Source organism: Danio rerio, chromosome 3 (genome assembly GCF_049306965.1).
Source record: "Danio rerio strain Tuebingen ecotype United States chromosome 3, GRCz12tu, whole genome shotgun sequence".
In the NCBI taxonomy this organism is placed as follows: domain Eukaryota; kingdom Metazoa; phylum Chordata; class Actinopteri; order Cypriniformes; family Danionidae; genus Danio; species Danio rerio.
The window spans coordinates 8,912,501-8,936,934 of NC_133178.1; the positions used below are offsets into that span (position 1 = coordinate 8,912,501).

Below are 24,434 nucleotides of genomic sequence, written 5' to 3' on the forward strand. Positions count from 1 at the left end.
GTTCAGTGATTCACTATTGGGGTCAACTGAACAAATGTGTGTGATTTATGTGGATTTCAATGGTAATACACGGATTGTAGCCAGTGGAGAAACATTGAATGTTCAAAACAGGACCTGACACAAGTCTTGTCGCTTATTCAAGTTTTAGCAACAACACATAATAACTGGACTTCTAGTTGATCATTTGGTGCCAGAAGTGTCTTATATGAAAGGCAAGGGCCTTTAGATTATGCTGATCAATCCTGGAGCACCTTGACTTTCTTTGCATTCAGGAAGTTTGATGTGGAGGCTGAAGTATAAGAAGGAGCGCTATCCTGCTGAAGAATTTGCCCTTATCTGTGGTTTGTAATGTAATGGGCAGCACAAATGTCTTGATACCTCAGGCTGTTGATGTTTTACATCCACTCTATAGAACTTTTGCATGCCGTCATACTGAAATGTAACCCCAAACCATGATTTTTCCTTCACCAAACATGACTGATTTCTGTGAGAATCTTGGGTCCATGTGAGTTCCAGGTCTTCTGCAGTATTTGTTATGATTGGGATGTAGTTCAACAGATTATTCAGCACAAAAATCTGATCACTTTTACAAATGATCAACTAGAAGTCAAGTTATTATTTGTTGCTCTTACAACTGGGATCGATAACTTTTGTCATGTATAAGGACGCAACAAAGATACTTTACTCACGTGACCTGGCCAATTTGATAAGTGCTCCAAACCACTGAAACCACAAAGTTTCGAAGTTTCATGATGCAGTGCTTCGAAATCAGCCATTACTACCTCACACATCCTGCAATATGAAGCTTCCGGCTCTAGGATTGTCCCCGGTGGTTGGTGGCGGTACACATCATAAACCCCACCTACTCGATGTAAGAGCGTACTCACACTATGTACAGTTGCCTAAAATCGGGCCAAAGCATGCTTGTCCCCCCTCCCGTCTCCCCCGACAGCCCGCACTCATATTACATTCGGGCCTGGGTACGCTTACATCATCGATGATGCGCTGTTCAGTAAGCGCAGTGGAGATTTCCTTAGTTATATGGTTTTGGTCGTTTGATATGCGGTGACACACAGTCAAATATTTTGCAGAACAGATCAGCCACTTTTGACGCTCATAAACAATCAAAGTCCTCGTGCTGCAGGAATTCGCTGAAGGTGCACAGGGGTTCGCTGAAGGTGTAGCTGAAGTGCAGTGAGGGGATTGAGTCTTTAAAACTCAAACAACAGTTTGCTTTCATTGAACAGTAAGAATGATTAATTAATCCATATGAAACAGTTGCTTAAAAGTCACGTCTCGCTTTCAGTTTCGGGCTCAGGTGCGTTTTGCACTCACACACAAGCATACCGCACCAAAGCCCAAGTAAACAGCACTCTGGCACACCTCTTCCAACCGGGCCAGGGCCAGCCAAGTGAACTGTGCCTGATCCTGATACAGAGCACTCACGCTTCTCAAACGAAACGGAAAACGGGCCTGGGCACGGTTCGGATAAAATAGTATGAGTACGTCCTTAATGAATCCAAATAAACCAGTAATGTTTTCCAAAAGATGAGTTTGGTCATTTAAGGTAGATGTTATAATTTTTTATTATGCATTTGATTTTAGCTAGTAATTTGATAAAAATGGGGCATGTCATCATGAATGACAGCTTCTCTGAGTGGACTGTCAGAGCTTAGAGAGAAGACTGGAGAAATAACAAACTATTCCTTTGATTACTGTGCTATTTCACACTGAGAAAATGAGCTGTTCAGCAGTAAACTGTGCTAATTGGAATACAGGATATGATCAAATGCTTACATTTGTTTGGTAAGGTTAAAAGTGGGCTTTAAACTAACTTATAAATGTTATTAGATAAGATAACAGGCCTAACCTTTTTCAACCGTCTACGCGACAGACCGTATATTCTATAGCCTATTGTTAAACCCAACTCTCACAGGAAACAATCTGCATTTTTATATTAAAAAAAATAATAATAATAATAGTTCTGTGTGATTTAGGAGCCATTTTCCTCAAATGAACCCCAAAAATCTCCCCAACAAGGTCAGAATTTATTGGTATTACTATAATCGTGGGGATATTTGCTCCCCACAATATAAGGAACAAGGTACACACACACACACACACACACACACACACACACACACACACACACACACACACACACACACACACACACACAGCTATCTTTATGGGAACTTGCCATACGTATACTCTGTATTTTATATTCTACAGACGGTATATTCGGTCCCTGTTTTCCTTATGAAGACCAAAAAAAAAAAAAAAGTCCCCACAAGGTCAAATTTGTTGTTTTTGGGTCCCTCAACAAAGTCAGTACAACCACATGCACACAGACAAACACACTTGTACAGCTATCTTTATGGGGACATACCATAGACATTCTATATATTGCACAGACTGTATATTTTGTCCCTGATTTCCTCATGGAGACCAAAAAACATGTCCCCACAAGGTCAAAATGTAGTGTTATTTGGGTTCCACAACATGGGGGATACAAGATACACACACACTGGTATTAGTGCTTTACAGGGACTATCCATTGGCAAAGTCTATTTTATACAGCAAACAACGCTTATTACATGATCCAACAATACCACTGCCCCTAAACACGTCATTATACAAAAAAAAAATGTCCTGTTAAACTACCAAAACCAGTACACAAAAACATAATTATACAGCTATCTTTATGGGGACTTCCCATGGACATACTCTATATTGGTATTGGTGTTTTACAGGGACTCTCTATTGGCATAAAGTAATTTATACAGCAGAAAATGCTTTAAAACTTATAAATGACCCTCGTTAGGTATGATTAAGCATTTTTGAATTATTTATTTAATTTAAATTATGACACAAGACAACCTCGTAAAGCAGTGTAATAGAGTACAACTAGGTCATGCACATGTCATGCAAAAAACTGTCCTTGTAAACCACCAAAACCAGCAGACACAAACACACACACGTCAGTCCACATCACTGCCACTCAGCTGCACACACAGAGAGCGAGAACCGAGGTGAGCAGGCGATGTCTGACAGGTTTAGAAGAACTATAATCACCAGAAGTATGAAACAAATTTGACACAATGGAGGCGATTGGATCGGTCAGCGGCTCCTTCACCTGCCCGAGCGTTTGTGCCGGTCTCAAAGCACAGCAAATCACACATGAAATTGCTTTAATATCGCAGTTGTTTCTCTTGTACTGTAATGGAGAGAAAATTCCATCATCTTTTTTTAGTCTACACCATCATGTTTGTTCAATCTATTATGCTGCATTTGTTTCATGTAGAACAAAAACAGAATTTTGAAGAGATTTTAGATGAAGCACTGTTAAAAAAATTATGATTTTATTGGTAAAAACTAGGGTAGTGACGAGACGCCTACTCTATGAGATGAGACGAGACACGTATTAGTGTTCATGAGAACGAGACAAGATTTTTAACCTATTATAAAGAAAAAAGACCAATTGCAAAAGTGTTTAGGTGCTTTTTTTAAAAATCAACTTGTAATGAATGTTATTATACTTCTATTTTAATGAACTATGCAGTAAAGGACATGCGAACACTGCTAAATATTTTGCTAATTTGTGAACGGGAAATTGGTGTTTATTCAACTGAAAAAAATTAATCACACAATGCAAAAGAACTTAGGTGTTTTTTAACTGTGTATTTTATTAAAATTTTAATGAATTATGTGGCTTAAAGCAACGATTCCTAACAGGAGGTTCCTGGCCTACAAGGGGGCCCCAGCGAACTTTGTGGGGGGGTCATATTTTAAAAAATTCCTAGCTGTGGACAATTAGGAGAATGATCATGTTGCCTTAGTTCATTTTATCCCCTAGATCAGTGGTCCTCAACCACATGGATCAATTGGTACCGGGCCACACAAGAAATCATTAATTATTTTAGTTTTATTTATTATTCGAGTTTGAACTTTTATTTTGAAAAGTCTTTTATTTAGAAAAATTACCGTATTCTCTCGCGTACATTTCGGTCACTTGAGTGGCCAAATTTAACCCACAAGTAGCAAAATAAGTAAGAAACGGACGACTTTGGAAAGTTTCTTTGCTTAGGGGAAAAGGCCCAGAGAACGACCCATGAACTGCCAAGGAATGGATCCACAACCCATTTGTCAACAAATCAGGTGAATCCAGCATGTCTGTGCAAGAAGATCAACTGATGGAGATTGCAAAACGATGGCGGCCTTTTAGGGGGCGTTATTTCCTGATGTTAAAATAGGAACCAAATCCTTCCCATTTGGTGGCACAACACAACACTGTGTTCGCTATAAAAGGAAAACATATTAAATGCTTGATGTAATCATAACTTTAAAATGCGATGAGATTATTTAAATGATGTGCGCGCTTTTGGTTTCATTTTCACTGCCAAGTGCGGTTCATACTTACCGCGTGGCTCCCAAACGATTACTCCGTGCCACAAACTGAATGTTATTTTCAACTTTATTACCTGGTATTTACAGCCTATGTAGGTTCTGTTCACTAAAGTAGACATAAATAAAAGTCGCGCACCTGCCCTCTCCGTGGTAACAGCTCACAGTCAGCTCACGTCACGTGTGATTTCGCAGCCGCGAATACATCATTACATGAAGACAGAAATGACATTTTTGGGTGAATTATACCTTATGAACACATTATGTCAGGGGTTTTCCAATATTATTGTATATAAAGACAAATAACTAGAGAAAGATCCAGAAGGGCATCCTGCTGATTTGATTCAGAATGACACTTGTTTGTCAGACGGCTCGGCTTTCATTCACCGTCATTCATTTTAAAAAGCACCCACTCCATTTTATGTGCATATATTGTACTTAAATGCATAAACTCTATATGTGCCTGATAGTTAGATGTGGAGCTAACGTTAATCAGATTCACTCTAATGAGCACATAAAAATCGTCATCATAATTTACTCGAGTGCACGCCTCAATGTCTCGCGCCCCCCTTAATAGGTGCTGGCGCCCCCTGGCGGAGCACACCCCACAGTTTGAAAACCCGTGGATTATGTGACACTTTAACTCCATTTAAAGGTGTCCACGTTGCTGAGAAAGAAGATTTGTACGGCCGCCTTTGCTTCTCTCCTGAACTTGAAAATATGATAGGGGTGTCAAAATTTATTGTTTCTTCGGTGCACTGCGATGCAGACGTGGACAATTCGGTATCGGTTCAGTAATAATCATAACCGGTTATTATGTAGTGACGTCATTTATCTCCTATACTCTCTGTTGCGAGGGAGGCGAGCGCGGGTATTTACAACACTCAGCCAACTCAGGGCCGCCCCGTGGCATAGGCTAATGCTAAGGGCGCTGTATATCCAGGGGGCGCCAAAAATGAGCGCGGTTCAGTTGGTTTTGTTTTCGATATTCCTGACACATTCAGTTATAGACGGCAATAACTCAAAAACCTCTTACCCTAAAAAGATTTAAAGTGTGTTTCCTACAGAAAGACAAAGCTGGTTATGTTTCACAGCTGTCTTTTTCTTTTCCACGCTCGACATTACGACCACTGCTCCCTTTAAGCCCTTGCAATATGTGTTTAGCCGAGAGAGCTCGCGCTGGGAGGAGCTCTCAGTAAGGGACCGTCGGAAAAGTGCTTATTTTTTTCATTTTTTTTTTTTTTTTCGTTTTTCTGCTCCGCTCAGCGCGAGCTCTCCCTGTTACGAGGGCTTAAGTGTGTGTGACAGACACAGTGTGGTGCTGTGTGTCTGTGTGTTTATACAGACAGCTTGGTATAGCCTCCTCGCTAAAATATAACACTGTATATGAAAAGCATCGTCAATGCACCGTGATGCACCAAGACATCGAATTGAAACGAATCGAAGGCATGATAATCGTAACCGAACCGAACCGTGAGACCAGTATAAGTTCACACCTCTAAAATATGATTTGCAAAATCGTAGAAATGCTGGATTAAGATCGTCTAGGTCGAATCGAGATCGCAATCTTTTTTTGGAATAATAGTGAAGCTCTAGTTCAGAGCAGAAAATCCAATATTCTGAAAGGTGTAATAAATAATATGATGGGTGTTTTGAGCTGAAACTTAACAGACACATTCTGGAGACACAAAAGACTTAAATATTGAAAAAGGAGTAAAATAGGTGCCCTTTAAAAGTGATTTCACACCTCACATTCTACACACAAAAAATTTTTTTGTTGCTTGTTTAAACTACTTATTTAAAATGAGCTGAAACAGCACAATTTTTGAGTTTTTTTTTTTTTTGGGGGGGGGGGGTTAACTTATTTGTTTTATGTTCTTTCAACTAAAATTTGTCAAATCAATTACGTTTACTTTATCGATTTGTGTTGGGACAACTCAAAGGAATTGTGTGGAACCAGCCATTTATTATTTTCTATGGTTTGTAATATTTTTTATTTGATATCCAGATGGCTGTATCTTGACCAAATAATTTCAAATCTTCAACCATACATCAGTGAAAAGACTTATTCAGCTTTGAGGTGTATACATCTCAATTAAAAATTGAAAAATGGACACTCACGACTGGTTTTTGGTCCAGGATCACACACTGTCCGTGAGCATCTGTTAAGCAATTACAGAAAAGTTTGAGTATAGTCTTTCTCTTGTGTAATGTCTCTTACTTTCCCCTTTCCAAATGGAAATGTAATTGCTCTGGTTTGCAGCTCTCAAATTAAATATGTTGGCATCCTCGTGAATCATTGACGTTTGATGTTAATGACGTCAAAGCCGTGCAAATTTGATTTGAGAGCTCCATTATGATTTGCATGGATGATTGGATTCGAGATGCGAGTTTCAGTTTGTTCCTCACACAAGACCAGATAACTTAAAGAGACAGTTCACACAAAAATGAAAATTGCCTCATCATTTACTATCTGTCATGCGGTTAGAATCCTATTGAGTTACTTTCTTCTGTTGAACACAAAAGAAAATATTCAGAAAAGAGCTGATTGCTGACAGTCATTGACTTCTGCAGTAGGAAAAAGAAATACTCTGGATGTCAATAGGTGTCAGCTACAAGGGTTTTTCTTCTCATTATTATTTTTTTTTTTAAATGAGTAAATGATGACAGAAATTTCTCTTCAAATGTACCTTTCACTAGACTTCAACTTCAAATTTAATCCTTAAGCTGTATTGTGGTTGCCAGAAATCTACTGTAAAATAATGGTACAATGTGTAAGAGAAATTGCACAATTTCTATGGTAAATTATCACAAATTTAAAGCCTTAATGCACCAATGTTTTGAAGTTCTAATATTAACACATCATAGCTTTGGTACTCAAACAACAAAAATGACAAAAACACAACCAGAAGCATGTGAGGATGACATTCTGACCCTAGCAAACTAGATCACACCTGCTTTAGCCATGGTACAACAACAAAGTTCCTTGATTATTACTATTATGCCAGAATGAGAGTATAGTTGCCAGCTATGTCGACCAACAAAATATCTATTTGTTTGTCTTTCCATTGTTCTTAATATATGAAGTGACAACAGAAGTGTTAAGCTTTAAAATTGATCATTTTTAAAACTCTTTGGTCCATTTTTAAACACGATGCTAACGTTCTAATCTGGTTCAATCGTCTATGCTAAACTGAAGTTGCTCTCGACAGACTGAGATCGGCTGAATAGACTCAAAAATGGTACAATGAAACTGTTATCCCTCTCAGGCTCAAATTAAGTTTTAGAAACAGGAAAAACCTGATATATAGGGAAAATTATCATATGGTGTAGTACAATAGAATCCTGGCTTTTGTTTTTTAGAGAGACCTTAACATGCAAGGCGTTCTGGGATGTTGCAGATTTGCAACATTGGCCCAGTGTGGTAATTAGACACTGACGACTGAATATGATATGAACAATAACTTTTTATATACAACTTTTCAAACAATGTAACAAATGGCTTTTCAGTGGCAGAACAACAACAAAAACAATATGGCATCCAAATCCAATATCTCAAATCCTCATTGAGGAGGTCATGTTTCCAAGTCACTTTGTCGTGGTAATCAAAGACTTTTTTGTGTGTTTTGTAACTGTTTGTTGCTAATAGACAACCAATTCCTGCAGTGGTACTTCTGAGTAAAAAAAACTCATACAATATGTATCTGGAGTAATAAGGTAGTTAATTTTTAACTGTTGCAAATCAGCAACGCCTGCCTTGAGAGGGTTAAACTCTAGGAGAGCTATAAAATGAGTCTATTTTCAAAAACAGTTAAGTATTCCTTTAAGTCTGAAACTAATGATACTTTAATAATCAATAAAGAATTAAAGTCTTTTAAAAACAAACAATCTAATCTGCTTTCCTACTATAAAAACAAAACAAAAAATGCTGTAACATAGATGAAAAATTCTAAGAAATAAAACCTTCATCAGATTTCTCATCACGGCACACTCCTAAAAAATGCTGGGTTGTTGTAAACCACCAAAATTGTAAAATATGGACAAACCCAATGACAGGTACTTTTTTTTATGAAAATTATACTAATTTAACCCAATGGTTGCATGTGCCCACATTTAACCCAACACTGGTGTTACAACAACCCAGCATTTTTAGAATGCATCCAAATAAGCCTTTATGCGATTTCAAATATTTCTTTGTTTTTTTATTATCTTGGTCTTTTTATCTCTGGTTTTTATGCACGTATCTTTCACCTCTATACTATTTATATGTATTTATTACACGGCTGTCTGAAATACTTGGTTCTGATTGGTCATTCAAATTATGCTATTCCCACATAACAATAGTTGAAACTAATAACACAGACTCATCCAGATACTTCAAATCATCTTCACCTTGATCGTCAGTGAATACATTCACAACCGTTTTGGCTGACTAATATGCAGGTCAGTGCATTCTCCATTCAGCCTTTTCTGTTTGTTAATTTGCCTTTCATGTAATCATAAACTATGGACCCTTTTCACATTTCTCAACAGCAGAAGTCGTCATAGTTGGGTAAACTTAGAGCGGAGTGAATGGCAGAGGTCAACAAATAATTTGTTTAAAATCATTTTCGCTGTAATAATAAAAGAAACTCAACGATGGTGTTGATTTGCAGAAAAAGCTAAAGAAATAGTTTGAGACTGATAACGGTAGCCAAAAGAGAGAACAACGTCAAATTTACTGTCCGGCCCCTATAGACGCTCCATTAGAAACACCTCACATAATTCATTTTTGTATAATTATACATACAGTACATTCATACAACACATTCGCACTTTCTTTTTTTTAATCAAAATATAAAAAAAAAAAAATGTAAATATTTAAGATGCTGATGACCATTAAACGGGTCATAGTCTTGTGAAAAGGGTGTATTACGACTTAGGGCAATGTTTTATATCAAATTTTTTATGTTTTGTGGCAAGTAGCTGTATAATGCTGTGTTCACACCAGACGCGGAACGCTCTGATAAATCGTGCTATTCGCACGTAAATAGCTGCGTGAACATTTGAGGTTACTCGCTTCAATCGCACGTCAAATCCGCTTCATTCGCGTGTCAAATTCAGTTCTGAACAGCTGCAGATTCGCGTGATGGGCTTCGTTGCTAAATGGCTAACATGGATTTTATGAAGAAAACAACAGTGTTTATGTGCTTTATGAAGGCTGATAAACAGCGTTGATACTTTTAGGGTCGTGTCTGGGTCCACTACATCATTTCAGAGGCGCATCCAGCTCTGTGAGCTCATAAACTCCTCCAGAAACTTAACCTGGCTGACGGAGGCTTTCAGTGGTGCTTCTGACTGAGCCAAGCCCAGTTTGATGAACTTGTTGTCGGTGTCGGCTGGAGGATTTCCCCTGGGACACCGACAACAGGCGATACGTCACAATCACGCCCCCACAAGAGCAAGCTCCTGATAGGTTAACGCGGCACGAATGTCCGCTGAAGTACAGATTTTCGCACTCGAACGATTTGCGCAAAATGCGCGTCAAACGGCCAAAACGCTCAATTCGCACTTATCGCAGAATTCGCGTCATTCGTGCCACACCATTCACGGGTATCGTTCCGCAGGATGTCTATTCGCGCATTTGCATTGACTTAACATGTAAATCACTTGCGCTTGACGCCCGTTCCGCGTCTGGTGTGAACACAGCATCAGAAGCAGTATAAAGTACACCCAGGATGTTTGTTTTCACAGAATAAAGCCCTTCAGTCTTTTTACAACAGTGCTCTGCTTTGCGTCGGGCTACCGATAAACCTGTCTGGATTTATTCTGCGATAACAATCTCCTGGATGTACTTTAGTAAAAGTTTTAATGCTTGTCCAAACTACTTATTTAAAATGAGCTGAATCAACAAAAGTTGAGTTTTTTTGGAACAGTTTAATTGTTTGATCTTTAATTCAATTCAATTTGTAAAACAATGAAGTGACCTTAATGTGTGTTGGGAGAACATGAAGGAATTGTAGAACCCTGCATTTTTTTACATTGTAAAGTGCTTTGAGATGCTATGTTTAAAGACGTTAAACATTCAAACTCCAACACCTCAAACGGTTAATAAAACTAAATATTGAAAACTCAATTTTTCAACAATTAAAATAAAGAAATATCAGCACTTCTCTGACGTTTCTCCTAAAAAAGCCCCAAGTGATCTAATTAGTCAGCTCTAAAAGGTCTGAAAGACCTTAATAAAAATTCAAACATTACTGACCACATTGAGCAATCCGAGCTGCTCCACATTCATTATAAAGTCCCCATGAACTGGAAGCAGCGACCGTTTTTATCATATTGTGACGCAGTTCCGAGAGAATATTAAATGAGAAAACAGTATGCGTGGCTTGTTTCTTCTTCTCTGAGCTGATTGGATGTAGTAAAGTAGGCATTTCATTTAGAAAGATCAGGAAAAGGGTTTGGGGAAAATTATTACAACCCAACAGACTCCTCCTGCTCACCATTTCTGTTTGTTGTCAAAACTGACAGATGGAGGGGTGTGGTTAAGTATGTTAGCCACGCCCAATACCTCAGACTAACCTAATCTGAGAAATTAACTGAAAGCAAACAGTGCATTTTCAGATCAAACTATTGTTTTTCTTAACGACATGCACAGATGAATTGTTCACCATTAAACTAGCAATGTGAGCTAACAAAATCTTTATGGCTAGGTTTGATTTCATGCGGACTTTAACGCTTGCATGATGAGTGACTAAGCTCTGTCTGTTTCAGGTTTTTTCTGAGAACTGAAATACTCAACATTACATTGAAGCGAAACACATGAGAGTCTTGTGAGTGGTGAAAGAGCAAAATCTGAGATGAGAAGCAGAGAAGAGGAGAGCTGAGCTTCATGAAACTGAATTTAGAAAGGAGCCCTTCAGGGGCCAAACCCACATCCACAAATATCTACTGTAAAGAGAGACGCTGAGGAAAAAAACACACACACACGCACCTGCTTTAGAGCTGTATCAGATCAGGGAGATACACACATATGCTTTTACATGAACATGCAGATCACTCCAGAGACAGATGATGGGGTTGTGTCCTCCTGTAAAAAATAAATAAATAAATAAATAAATAAATCACAGCACACCAAACACTTTCTGAATAAAGAAAAACTAAAAACATGCATGTAATCGGACCAAGAATACAGCCAGGCATAGCCTGAATGTCTGCATGTGCAATTAAGAGTATTTTTAGCTACACTGAAACAAACCCTCATTGAATCCACTTTAATAAATCACTTCAACTTCTTACACCTAAAAGAATAAAGTTTTTCCAACTTATTTATTATTGAAAACCATAATTAAGTGCAAACTAATTTATTCATGTAGTCTGATGTTCATTTCCACAGAACAAATCTAACCAAATATTTTGGTTTCATCTAAACAAGAAAAACAGATAAAGTGTTTATTAAACGGCACAAACCAACACAAACGAATGACGCCAGTTTTGTGCAATTTAGAGGAATTAATGGAGCGCAGAGTGACGTTGCGGCTCCCGAAGTGTATTGATTAGGCAATATCTAAACAATAAAAACCGGTAAAGTGTTTATTTTAATAACACAAACCAGAACAAATCCAGCACAAACGAATGACATCAGTTTTGTGCGACTTAGACAACCTGGAGTGGAGAGTGACGTCACGGCTCCCAAAATACTTTGACAAGACAATATCTAAACAGTAAAAATACAGTATTTTTTAATGGCACAAACCAGCACAAACGGATGACACCAGTTTTGTGCAATTTAGAGGAAATAATGGAGCACAGAGTGACGTCACGGCTCCTTAAGTGTTTCAATTAGGCAATATCTAAACAATAAAAAACAGATAAAGTGTTGAGTGTTTATTTTAAAAGCACATACGAGAAAAAATCCAGTACAAACGAATGACATCAGTTTTGTGCGACGTAGACAACCTGGAGTGGAGAGTGACGTCACGGCTCCCAAAACACTCTGATAAGTCAATATCTAAACAGTAAAAATAGATACAGTATTTTTTTTTAACGGCACAAACCAGCACAAACAAATGACACCAGTTTGCTGTGATTTAGACAACCCGAGGTGAAGAGTATCGTCATGGCTCCCGAAATATTTTAATTATAACTAAACAACAAAAATAGATAAAGTGTTTATTTTAACGGCACAAACGAATGACACCAGTTTGGCATGATTTAGAGGAAATGGGGTGGAGAGTGACATCACGGCTCCTGAAATATTTTGCTTATATCTAAACGAGGAAAACGGATACAGTGTTTGTTTTAACGGCACAAACCAGCACAAACGACCTGTACTGATTTGAAGTCATTTGAGCAACATGGGATGGAAAGTGACATCATATGGTCAAAAAAATAATGCTTGATAGCTCAGACTCCAAACCAGCACAAACGTTTGTTTTTGTGGCACAAATGAGCACAAACGTAGCATAAATGAATGGCATAGTTTTGGGAATGTTTTGCTTTTATGGGGTGCCAACTTCATGGAGGTGTTGTTACAAGCTGAAGAGCAATTCCAGCGTTTTGGATGTGACATATTTAAGTAAAAACTTAAACCATAAATACAAAGAGAAAGTCTGTTAACATTATATTGAAACATCTATTTATAGTTTCCAAGGCTACAAACCAGATTTATGAAATATCAATCTGTAAACATAATTTATATTTTACTGCACAACCCAAAAGAAACAATGATAATCAAAAGGATAAGAGCTGCTCTCTACAGAACAAACATGCTTGAGTTTATTTGCATTCCTGCGGAAAAAAGCTGGGTTTTGGATGTGACATCTCTTCGTTTTGGATGTGACAGATGTGAAATTGGCATTTATGTGACTTCGGTAAATCAAACAGAATTATTTAAAAATCATTGACAAAGACATTTTAGAGCATTTTACACTACTGCAAAAGACAAGCCCACACAAAAAAATAGAAGGGTTTTGCCATTTAGGTGAAAACTTAATATTCTTCATGGCATGGTTGACATTTGCATGGAATTGCTCAGAAGTTTTTTTTTTTTTTTTTCACTTTTTTCAGTGTATACAGTGCTCAGTATAAATGAATAGACTCCTCGCAGATCTCTTTTGTTATAGCTTAATATAGAAAATATGAATTTACTATGATAATATATCTGTGCATATATATTAGATCAGTCAGTATCAAAAATTAACAGACTAACAGAAGATCACGGTGCAAAAATTAGCACACCCAAACTCATATAATATGTTGGAAGACATATTACATTAAATTTAACTTGGCAAAATCATTAGAAACATGGACTATATTACATGTGGATGAAATTTCATATTTGCCATTTTTTGGGGTACCTCATTTGATTTTAGATGTATTATATTTTATTTCTATTCTATTCATTTTGTGCCCTGAGGAAGGCTTTTAAGTCGATTTGGTTGTGCCCAACTGAGCCTGGTTTCTCTCAAGGTTTTTTCCTTCACTTTCATCAATTGATGAAGTTTGTTCCTTGCCAATGGCTTGCATGGTTCGGGACTTGTAGAGCTGCGCATTGATGTATATGCTCTTCAGTGTTTGGACTTTCAGCAGTGAAAATTACCTGAACTAAATTGAACTAACACCTGAACTACACTGAACATCAACTCTGAAAACTGGACTGATAGTTTCAATTTAGTAGAATGTCTATGTTAAGCTGCTCTGACACAATCTACATTCTAAAAGCAATATAGAAATAAAGATTAATTGAATTGCGTTGGGATTCATTTTATTTCATTTTGAAAAATGTTCTTTATTACAAGTCTTGCTGGAGTTTCCTATTTTTTCTACATTTGCATTTTGTCCACACATCTTGTATGGTGGTTGAGTGCTCCAGATCATCCCTTTCCAGTTATACTTTCATTCCTAAAGATGTTGTGACCAAATCATTTAATAAAACCATTTAGCTGAAATGCACCAAAATACATGATCAATATTCATTGAGAAATGCTCTTCAACATTCATTTTCAAATGCAGGGTTTCTGCAGGTTTAACCAGGTTAAATAAAAGACTTTTAAAGACGTTTTTAGGATGGTTATGAATGAAGTTTTAAACTTGGCTAAATGCTGAGTTTTTTTCTTGAATATCCAAGTTGGAAAAGATTTTCATTTACCCCATCCAAAAAAAGATTATAATTGAATACATTTAATAATACAATAATAATAATTATAAATATAGGTCAGACAGTATCCTCAGCAGTAAACAAATGGAGAACTTTTTAAAAAAATTGTTCATGTGAGGAAAGTATGGTAAATAAAATGCTATTGTAAAATAAAAAATTAGGGCAACGCAGTGGCGCAGTAGGTAGTGCTGTCGCCTCACAGCAAGTCGCTGATTCGAGCCTCTGCTGGGTCAGTTGGCGTTTCTATGTGGAGTTTGCATGTTCTCCCTGCGTTCGCGTGGGTTTCCTCCGGGTGCTCCGGTTTCCCCCACAGTCCAAAGACATGCGGTAAAGGGTGAATTGGGTAGGCTAAATTGTCTGTAGTGTATGTGTTTGTATGGATGTTTCCTAGAGATGGGTTGCGGCTGGAAGGGCATCCGCTGCGTAAAACATATGCTGGATAAGTTGGCGGTTTATTCCGCTGTGGCAACCCCAGATTATTAAAGGGACTAAGCCAAAAAGAAAATGAATGAAAAAATAAAAAGCTTTATTGAGATGGATTTTTGGTGGTCGTATGGGTCTTAATGGCCAGATTGGGCAGCCATACATGAAGGAAGGAAAAATAAGACCCGTTCAAAAACAATTAAGACCTACAACACAACATTTTAGAAGATTTAAGACTTTAAGGCCTAAAATTTTGCTTTTGAGATTAAAGACATTTTACGACTTTTTAAGACCCAGTGAAGATCCTGAAAAGGGCGTGTACTGATTTAATTTTTACAACAAGAGACAGTGTACATGAACCAACATTCCCCAAGAAAGTAAATTGTACCCAAATTAGCTCAAAGACTAGTTTTATTGGTGGTTCCTTAGCCAGATGTTAAAGCCCATGCCAATAAAAATATTAATTCAAACTAAAAACAAAAAGGGATAGTGGAAGTGGAGAAAGTTGCAACTCTTCTTCAGTTACTCTGAGATTTTTGGGGGATTTTGTTTTTGTAAAAATCCCCAAATGTTTATATATAATAAACCCACATCTATAGGACACGCACCCACATTGCTTTAATATGTGTATATATGATAATGTTTACAGAATTTAAACTTGAACAGACAAATCAAACATTGCAACTGACCCCAAACAGGGGGAATGTTGCAACAACCAATAAGGCCAAATGCAACATTCATTAAAATGAAATTTACAGGGTTGTTTTTATTTAGATTTTTTTTTTTTTTTTGATAAACAGACTGAAAGTAAATGTGTTAAATTTGCCATATAAATAGAGACTTTTAAAAGAACAAGCAACAACCAATTATCAGAACTAAAACTTTGAATACATTTGTTTTTTTTACTAGAAATCTAGTCTGAACCTTTACTAAACTTCTTCCTAAAACTTTTAAATTAATTCACGAATCAAAGAGTTAATTTATTTAAATTTACGTTGAAACTGTGATTTAATTTAAATTGCACATTATGGCAAGATTTTAAATGAATTTTGTAATTAGGGCTAGCTGCAACTATCCCAATCATGTCGACCATGATTAAACTGTCCATGCTAGGGAGATATAGTAGCTTTAACGCTTGATGGCCATGCCTATTTAAAGCTATGAAAACAGTGATTTAAATTAAACGAATGAATAATGTTTCACAAAAACAGATTAGACAGTATTAAGTTTTCTGAACATTAAAACAACTACTATTTTATCTAAAAATGAGTTTTATAAAGAAGGAATGGTCACATACGGCTGATTTCTCTCAGATTAAAGGAGGGTCTAACTGAGAACATGTAGCATGAATATCATCACTCTTGCTCATCCTTGAATGGAAGAACAAGTCTCAACTGTATCTGGATGCAGCCTTTATGATGCAAGCTGAGACTGCATCAGTCAGCGATGCAATGTCAGACACAATGCACTCAAATGGAGCGAGTGACGTCACTGTGACGGGTAGGGTTAGGTGAGCCCATTAAAAAGCATTGGATGCAGCCCAGATTGCACTGCACCAGGTCTGCAGCCAGACCCCTCTCACAAGTCTTGTTGCAACCAGTGTTGCCAGATTTGGAGGTTTTAAGTTTCATGTGCGTATCCCCCCCAGACCCAGACCTCCACCCCCCGGTCTTCTCTTACTACCTCACCTTTACAGAACCAAATCAACCCCCCAATAATCCGGTTATGATCTTCCCAAAGAGATACCATCTCCCCTCCAGATTTCTGGGAGGTTGTTTTTGCATCTCGGCGTGTTTTAGTGTTTTCTGGGCTGGAATCAGCCAGTTACATCTGGCGACATTGGAACCCACTCCCACTTCCCAAATGTATGCTAACCACTGCATTTGTATTACCGTTGTGTACACAGATATACCTCTTTTCCGCCAAATGTTGTTTATGTAGCTTCAAAAAGTTCCTGACGTTCGACCAGGAGTTTAAAGGGAAACGGTGGAGTCTATTTTTCCAGCTTTTCTTCAGGAGAATCTTGAGGTTTGTCCAGTGGGATTGTCTTCTCGGTAGCTGTAAATAAAAGCATCTGTTACACACACTAAGCAGGCGAGATGAATTCTCTCCTGGACCACTGTGACATCTGTCCTGTTAATAACAGAGGTGGGCTTACAAGGAAACATTGCTCCAATCTCAAACAAGTCACAAACCTTCTCCTGTTGAGCAGTTTCTCGACTAAATAATGTATAGGCAACGAGCAGGCTTCGTCGAGGATTTAGTTGGTCAATAATTGGCTCTTCGTTCAGGAATACGTGAGAAATCTGAAGTGTAATTCCTGAGGAAAGAGCGGCCTCCAGTGGCTGAGGAGGGAAACGCATCCAAACGACTGCTGGAATTAAATGAATAAACAATTAGCGTGTACAGCACGATGAAGTGTGACCTATACATCATTTTGTATGATGAATACAAAAAGTAAAGATTATGATAAATCACATATATAAACTTGTAAAGACTTGAGGATGACCTGATATAGGACCTGTTTATATGCCAAATTACCATATCAAACCTCTTCACGACAACAGCATATAAAGGGAACCTACCTTTTTCCGGGCTACCGACTGAATAGGGTATATGCCGAAGCATGCTATAGGACTTTCAATTAATCAGCAACCTGGGTTAAGTGCTTCCGATTAACTGTATGCCATTGCAAAATCGGCATGTATAAGGTCTGTTTTCTATAAAAATCAATCTCCACTGGCTGAGTGCTATCTGATATAAAGTGGGTCTCAAATTGTACAAGAAGCACTGCATTAAATTACATTTTTCCCTGCCATGTCTTTAAAATATGAGCATTTATTTTACTTCAGTATATTCAATGAAGCTTCTCCGCTAGCCTGCTAATTCTAATGGGCGCTGGGAGTAAACAGATTTCATCTCGTTTTACTGCCAAAGTCTGTTTAACTGATTGTATTTTAAATACATTACAACATCGATGCTGTAAAAGGAACCGTATAAAAATGGAAAAAAAAGTCACATCAACCGTTCACCGGAAGTGTATCAGCATGGGAAGAAACACTAGCTCCGCATATACCCTATTGTACAGCGTAAACTGCAAACAGCGTCACAAAAAAAATATTCCAGCTTTCTACAATTAGTAAATCACGTGTACATCTCGATGAAGTGCAGCATCATTTTGTATGATGAATACACGAGCAAAGAGGATATTTGACGGGAAAAAAATATATGAACATGAAGACTTGTGGATCACACTTTTCAGGACTTGTTCTTGCCAACAAACTGGCATCAAAGCTGTTCAAAACACAACTACAACTCAGAACAAAAACAAATAATAATCCATACTGCCCCATGATGTAGGCTACCGCGTGAATTATGGGCGCAACTTCTAATAAACTGTAAATACAAACATCAATATATTTTTTGTAACACTATAACAATATTTACAGTACTGTGATGGTTGGGTTTAGGGTTCGAGCAGATGTTAATAAAACACAATGTATTGGGTAATTTAATAGATAACAAAAAATACTCAGTATATCTACTGTTTTTACATTACTGTGACTTGGATTTAGGGTTTGGGGTAGAGGTTAATAAAATACAATTAGGGCGTACTCGCACTATGTTATCCGAACCGTTCCCAGATCGTTTGAGAAGTGCGAGTGCTCTAAAACTGGCTCAGGCACGGTTCACTTGGGCTTTGGCGTGGTACGCTTGTGTGTGAGTGCAAAACGCGCCAAAGCCCGAAACTGAAAGCGAGACGTGACTTTTAAGGGACTGTTTCATATAGATTAATTAATCATTCTTACGGTTCAGTGAACGAAACTGCCGTGGTTTAATAAAGACGCAAACTCCATTACTGCATGACAGCTGCGCACCTTCAGCAAACCTCCTCATTCCTGCAGCACGAGGGCTGAACAATTTTAGGATTTGATCAATTTTGCATCAAACCAACAACAACACAGGAAAGAGCTCTGTTTATTAAAGGGATCCCAGTGTACCTTTTTTCCTGTCCCCCACGTAGCAGCCATGTGAATTATGGGTGTAACTTCCATTATACTGTTACAATAATGTAATAATAATAACTTGCTGTGTCGTTCTGCTCACAGTTCATCAATCAGATCAGTTTATCAAACAAATTACTTTCAGTAGACCATGACTAACCCCAAAATAAAACGCAAAACAGCAATATTACAGACAAATGTATTGAATATTACTGAAGTGGATGGAATACAAAGTGAGAAACAAACACTGCAGTAAACTTAGGAGTTTTGGGCACAGATATGCTTGCAATAGTCACATTATAACACCAAATGTGATGTTATTTTCACAATGGACAAATATTAAGAGTAACCCGCCACTTGTGTAAAGTTCTACACCACCTAACCTGCTCAGAGCTGGGATTGAGCCAGCGATTCTTTACATGAGAATTGGTTGCGCTAACAAGGAGGCTAAAGACAATGGCCTCTTGCATCTGTCGCTAGTGCACCTTTAGAGGTCAGAGGAGTGAGATTTACCTGCATATCACTTCACTAGCTGGCCTCAACTACATAAGTGCAAATCAAATGTCCTTCTCTTTCAATGTTCATAATGATATAGATTTGTAGCAAAGCCTTGATTTGTTTGTTCTTTTACATTGAAATTGCAACCCATAATCTAGTATATTATAGTATTTGCCGGCAGCTACCTCTCGCCCACTGAAGCTAAGCCGGGCTTAGCCTGGTCAGTACCTGGATGGGGGAACACATGGCAAAGCTAGGTTGCTGCCGGAAGTGGTGTGAGGCCAGCAGCAGGTGCCCAACCTGTGGTCTGTGTGGGTCTTAATGCCCCAGTATAGTGACAGGGACTCTATCCGCTTGTTAAGTGGTGACGTGTTGGTGACGTATGTAATACTGTTTCCGGGTCCAAGCCGCCTCTCATTTGAGTTTAGAAATCATTCGTTTATGATAACTTTTTATTCCTATCACACATTAAAGTTAATTTTATATAAAGTCATAGTGTACACAACAATCTCTGAGATTGCTCAATCACAAACACCAAAATTTAATTTATAAAAAATTAATCACTTTCAGGCCATTGGATATTAGGGATGGACATATATATTGCGATTGTAATTTTCGAAAGTATTAAATCGCTTTGTAAACGTTTATATTTACCATTTCACAAGTCTCCACATACAGTTGCATAGAGCGATTAGACCAGGAAGCCGCTTCGCGTGACGTCACACTTAACAAGCGGATACTGCTCAGTGAGCACCGTCTTTCGCATGATAAACAGAGGTCCTGACTCTGTGGTGGTTAAAAATCTCAGGATGTTCTTCGAAAAAGAGTAGGGGTTTAACCCCGGCATCCTGGCCAAATTTGCTCTCTGGCCTCTGTCCATCATGGCCTCCTAACCTACCCCATATTATAATTGGCTTCATCACTCTGTCTTCTCTCCACCAATCAGCTGGTGTGTGGTGAGCTCAGTTTCCTGTTCTCAGCTAACAGTAGTTGCACCTGGTGTGGTCTTCTGCTGCTGTAGCCCATCTGCCCCAAGGTTGGACGTGTTGTGTGTTCAGAGATGCTCTTTTGCAGACCTTGGCTGTAACGAGTGGTTATTTGAGTTACTGTTGCGTTTCTTTCAGCTGGAACCAGTCTGGCCATTCTCCTCTGACTTCAACAAGGCATTTGCGCCCACAGAACTGCCGCTCACTGGATATTTTCTCTTTTTCAGAGCATTCTCTGTAAACCCTAGAGATGGTTGTGCGTGAAAATCCAAGTAGATCAGCAGTTTCTGAAATACTTAGACCAGCCTGTCTGGCACCAACAACCATGCCACATTCAAAGTCACTTAAATCACCTTTCTTCCCCATTCTGATGCTCGGTTTGAACTGCAGCAGATCATCTTCACCATGTCTACATGCCAAAATGCATTGAGCTGCTGCCATGTGATTGGCTGATTAGAAATTTGCGTTAACGAGCAGTTAGATAGGTGTACCTAATAAAGTGGCCAGTCACTGTATATTTACAATAAAATAAATATACATAAATTAAAAAATTTTAAAATAAAACTAAATAATTACAATTAAATAAGAACAAAGCTGTATTTTTAAATGTTTTTAAGGGTCAACTCAAAAATAAAGACATTCAAAAGCATCTTTGAAATAAAACTGACTCCAGATCTCCTCAGAGAGATCTCCAGTCTCAGATTTACAAGTGATTATTTTTCAATTACATTCCTTCTTTTAAATAAGGGCCCATGTCAAATCCACCAGCCGTTTGTTGCATGTAGATAATTCCCACTGTAATTGAATTCACAGCAAAGCAAGCTTCATTTGGACGGCTCTGATGAATATTAGATCAAAAGTGTCGCGCTAGCATAGCAGCGAACACAAGATCAGAAACACACATGCGGCTCCGTGTATTAAACGGCTCCCAGTATCAGACAGAAGCCACAGACACCGTTTAATTCTTCATGTCTCTGAGCTACATCACTTCAGCTTATTTGCTTTTTTTTAATCCACATAAATTTGATTATATGTCAAGATAGTGTTCGACACGCGTGCAGACGGCAGAGCAAACAGGTTTTCTTTTTTTCCTTCGGGAAGCATTTAATGACGGAGTAACCATCAAAGCCGGAGACGGGACATTAAATCAAAGGCTTTGTTAGTTGACTGCACATCTACTCTCCGGCGACAGAGTCATCAGTTCCCATTGGGGGAGAAAAAATGATGCACTTTTTGTCATTCTGTCTGAGTTAGGATTAAACCAAAGCATAAGGCTGGCAGTTTGATTTCAGCCTCATTTAATAGCAACTTGCTAATTATTTATTTTTAATAATAGTTATTGTTATTATTATTAAATAAATATGTGATCCAGGACCACAAAGCCAGTCATAAGTGTTGATTTAGAAAGATTTATATATCAGCCGAAAGCAGACTAAAGGTTTCCATTGTGTTTGTGTATTTCTGATTGTGTGTTTGGGTGTGAGTGTGTGTGTGTGTGTGTTTGCTTGTTTGTGTGTGTAATTGCCTGTTTGTTTGTGTGTGTGTGTGTGTGTGTTTGTTTGTGTGTCATAAGTGTAAATCTTTGATGATAGAGATTTATTAATCAGTCAAAAGCTGACTGAAGTTTCCATTGTGTGTGTTTGCTTGTTTTTGTTTGCTTGTGTTTGATCATTTGTTTATGTTTGATTGTATGTATGGGTGTATGTTTGTTTAATAGTGTTTGTGTGGTGTGTTTGTTTGTGTGTTGCGTTATAAGTGTAGATCTTTGAAGATAGAGATTTATATCAAAAGCTGACTAAAGTTTCCATTGTGTGTGTGTGTGTGTGTGTGTGTGTGTGTGTATTTGTGTTTTTGTTTGTGTGTTTGCTTGTTTTTGTTTGATTGTATGTTTGGGTGTATGTTTGTTTGATTGTGTTTGTTTGTTTGTTATGTTATAAGTGTAGACCTTTGATGATAGAGATTTATTCATCGGTCAAAAGCTGACTAAAGTTTCCATTGTGTTTATATGTTTGCTTAAGTGTGTATTTACGAGTGTGTTTGCCTGTTTGAGTGTTTGTTTTTGTTTGCGTGTTCTGTTTGCGTACATGTTTGTTTGTGTGTGAATTTGTATTTATTTGTGTGTGTTTGTTTGCCTATCTGTGTGTTTGTTTGCATGTGTGTGTTTATTTGTTTGTTCGATTGTGTTTTATATAATAGGAAAATATTTGGAGATACAACTATTGAAAAATCTGTTATCTAAAGGTAAAACAAATAAATAAATAAAAATACATTTTATTGATAATAAAATGCATTTATTTTATTTATTTATTTAACAGCAGCACTAATAAATCTAGGAGAGAAAGAGAAAAAGATATAATTAATAACAACAAACAGTTATCCAGCAAGTGTTTATTTCCCTAAAATAATTGGAAAAGCCTAAGCCGATCAGCCACTTCATGGACATAAAATTAAATATTAAATACAGAAAATCTACAAGTGCCTTTTCAAACATCACTGCACTCACTTCACTCTCTCAAACCAAAATCCCAAACGTAGCGTCTTCCTCCAGAGCCGAAAAGTTTCTGCTTCAGGACGACAGAGGCTGGAAGGCAGAAATTAAAACAGACTCCACACAAAAAGTAAAAGAAAGCACACTTTTCCCAGCAGCCTCCCGGGTTGAAGCAGAATCGATAGCAATGGGAACGACTCCAGATCTGATCGATAAACTACATATTTAACATCACGCTTCAAACTCAAAATTAATCTCCATCTGCTTTAATCTCACCTCCTCCAGTCGAACACTGCAGACTTTTACCCAATATGGATTTGATATATCTTAAGAAGACACCCCATTGGTTCAGCATCCTCCATCCTGCGTTCTGATTGCTCAAGCCCTCATCCTGATTGGCTTCTCCTCAATTAGCTTTGAGTCGTTTGTTGGCATTCTCCTGATTATGGTCTTCTTGTTCTCTCTTTGCAGCTTTGCTCTTTCCAGACTCTCCATTGGCCGGCGGCTCGAAGCTCTTCTTCAGCTCTCTTTTTTCTCTCCTCTCCTCCATCTCTTCAATCTCCTCTGCAAACAACGCCTTCAGAGGCCGAATGAGCCGAGGAAGCATTGGGAAATCACCAAACTGGATCTGGAAGTGCAAGAAAACACATCAAACTTTCCCATTGGACTCAATGGATTGTCAAGTGTGTCTGTACAGCATTTCTCATTTAAGAAAGTGAGGTAGGCAAAGAAAGAGTAAAAGGATGAAGGACGTCATGTTGTAAGTAGGGCAGGACAATATGAGCTAAAATCAAAACCTGGATTAATTTACTTATTTTTCACGTACTTCATTAAGTTATATATTGTATTGTAAACATATTACTTAAATGTATTTTTATAATGAAAGAGAATGTTTCTGTTCTTCATGATATTAAAATAATAATAATTTATTATTACCTGACTGACTTCCATTATAATTATATTTTCTGATTGCAAAGCCTTGAGATCATATAATCATGCATTCTTGACTGTTGGTGGTTTTCTATGTGAAACTTTTATTTTTTACTATTAATCATCAGTTGGCAGCATTAACCCTTTAGATAGGCCCATGCAAAACAGTTTATGGCTTTTATGGCCATCTTCCAGCCTCCACCACGGTGACTGAAGCTCTGCACAAGACTTTTGGCCAGCGGAGAAATTAAAATGGTCATGCCCAACTGAGTCTGGTTCTCTCAAAGTTTTTTCTCTTCACTCCTATCAGGTGAAGTTTTTCTTCCCTCTTCACTGTCGCCACTAGCTCGCATGGTTCAGGATTGGTAGAGCTACGCATCGATGAATTTGATCTTCAGTGTTTGGACTCTCAGTAATGATTAAATCACACTGAACTGAGCTAAACTGAACTGAACTGAACTTAAACACTAAAACCTGAACCACACTGTTCCAGTTACTACGACCATTTATGTGAAGCTGCTTTGACACAATCTACATTGTAAAAGCGCTATACAAATAAA

The 24,434-nt window shown here is 37.8% G+C and overlaps 1 protein-coding gene and 2 long non-coding RNA genes across 5 annotated transcripts in view; 1 reads left to right on the top strand and 2 right to left on the bottom strand.

Annotated features, from left to right (window-relative positions):
* Positions 1-24,434, top strand: part of LOC141381140 (uncharacterized) — a 693,969-nt gene that overhangs the window by 23,770 nt on the left and 645,765 nt on the right. The window lies entirely within an intron of this gene.
* Positions 5,658-17,724, bottom strand: LOC141381141 (uncharacterized). The gene is made up of 5 exons (XR_012400838.1): positions 17,554-17,724; positions 17,164-17,342; positions 16,881-17,026; positions 11,381-11,476; positions 5,658-6,566 (listed from the first exon to the last, which is right to left on the bottom strand). It is a non-coding gene; the product is annotated as an uncharacterized lncRNA (long non-coding RNA).
* elac2 (elaC ribonuclease Z 2) overlaps positions 22,830-24,434 on the bottom strand; it is a 48,406-nt gene continuing 46,801 nt past the window's right edge. For all 3 annotated transcript variants that reach the window (XM_073940054.1, NM_001256204.1, XM_073940063.1), the window contains 1 exon segment: positions 22,830-23,572. In XM_073940054.1, coding sequence (XP_073796155.1) covers positions 23,351-23,572 — 222 coding nt within the window. In that variant the 3' untranslated portion in view covers positions 22,830-23,350.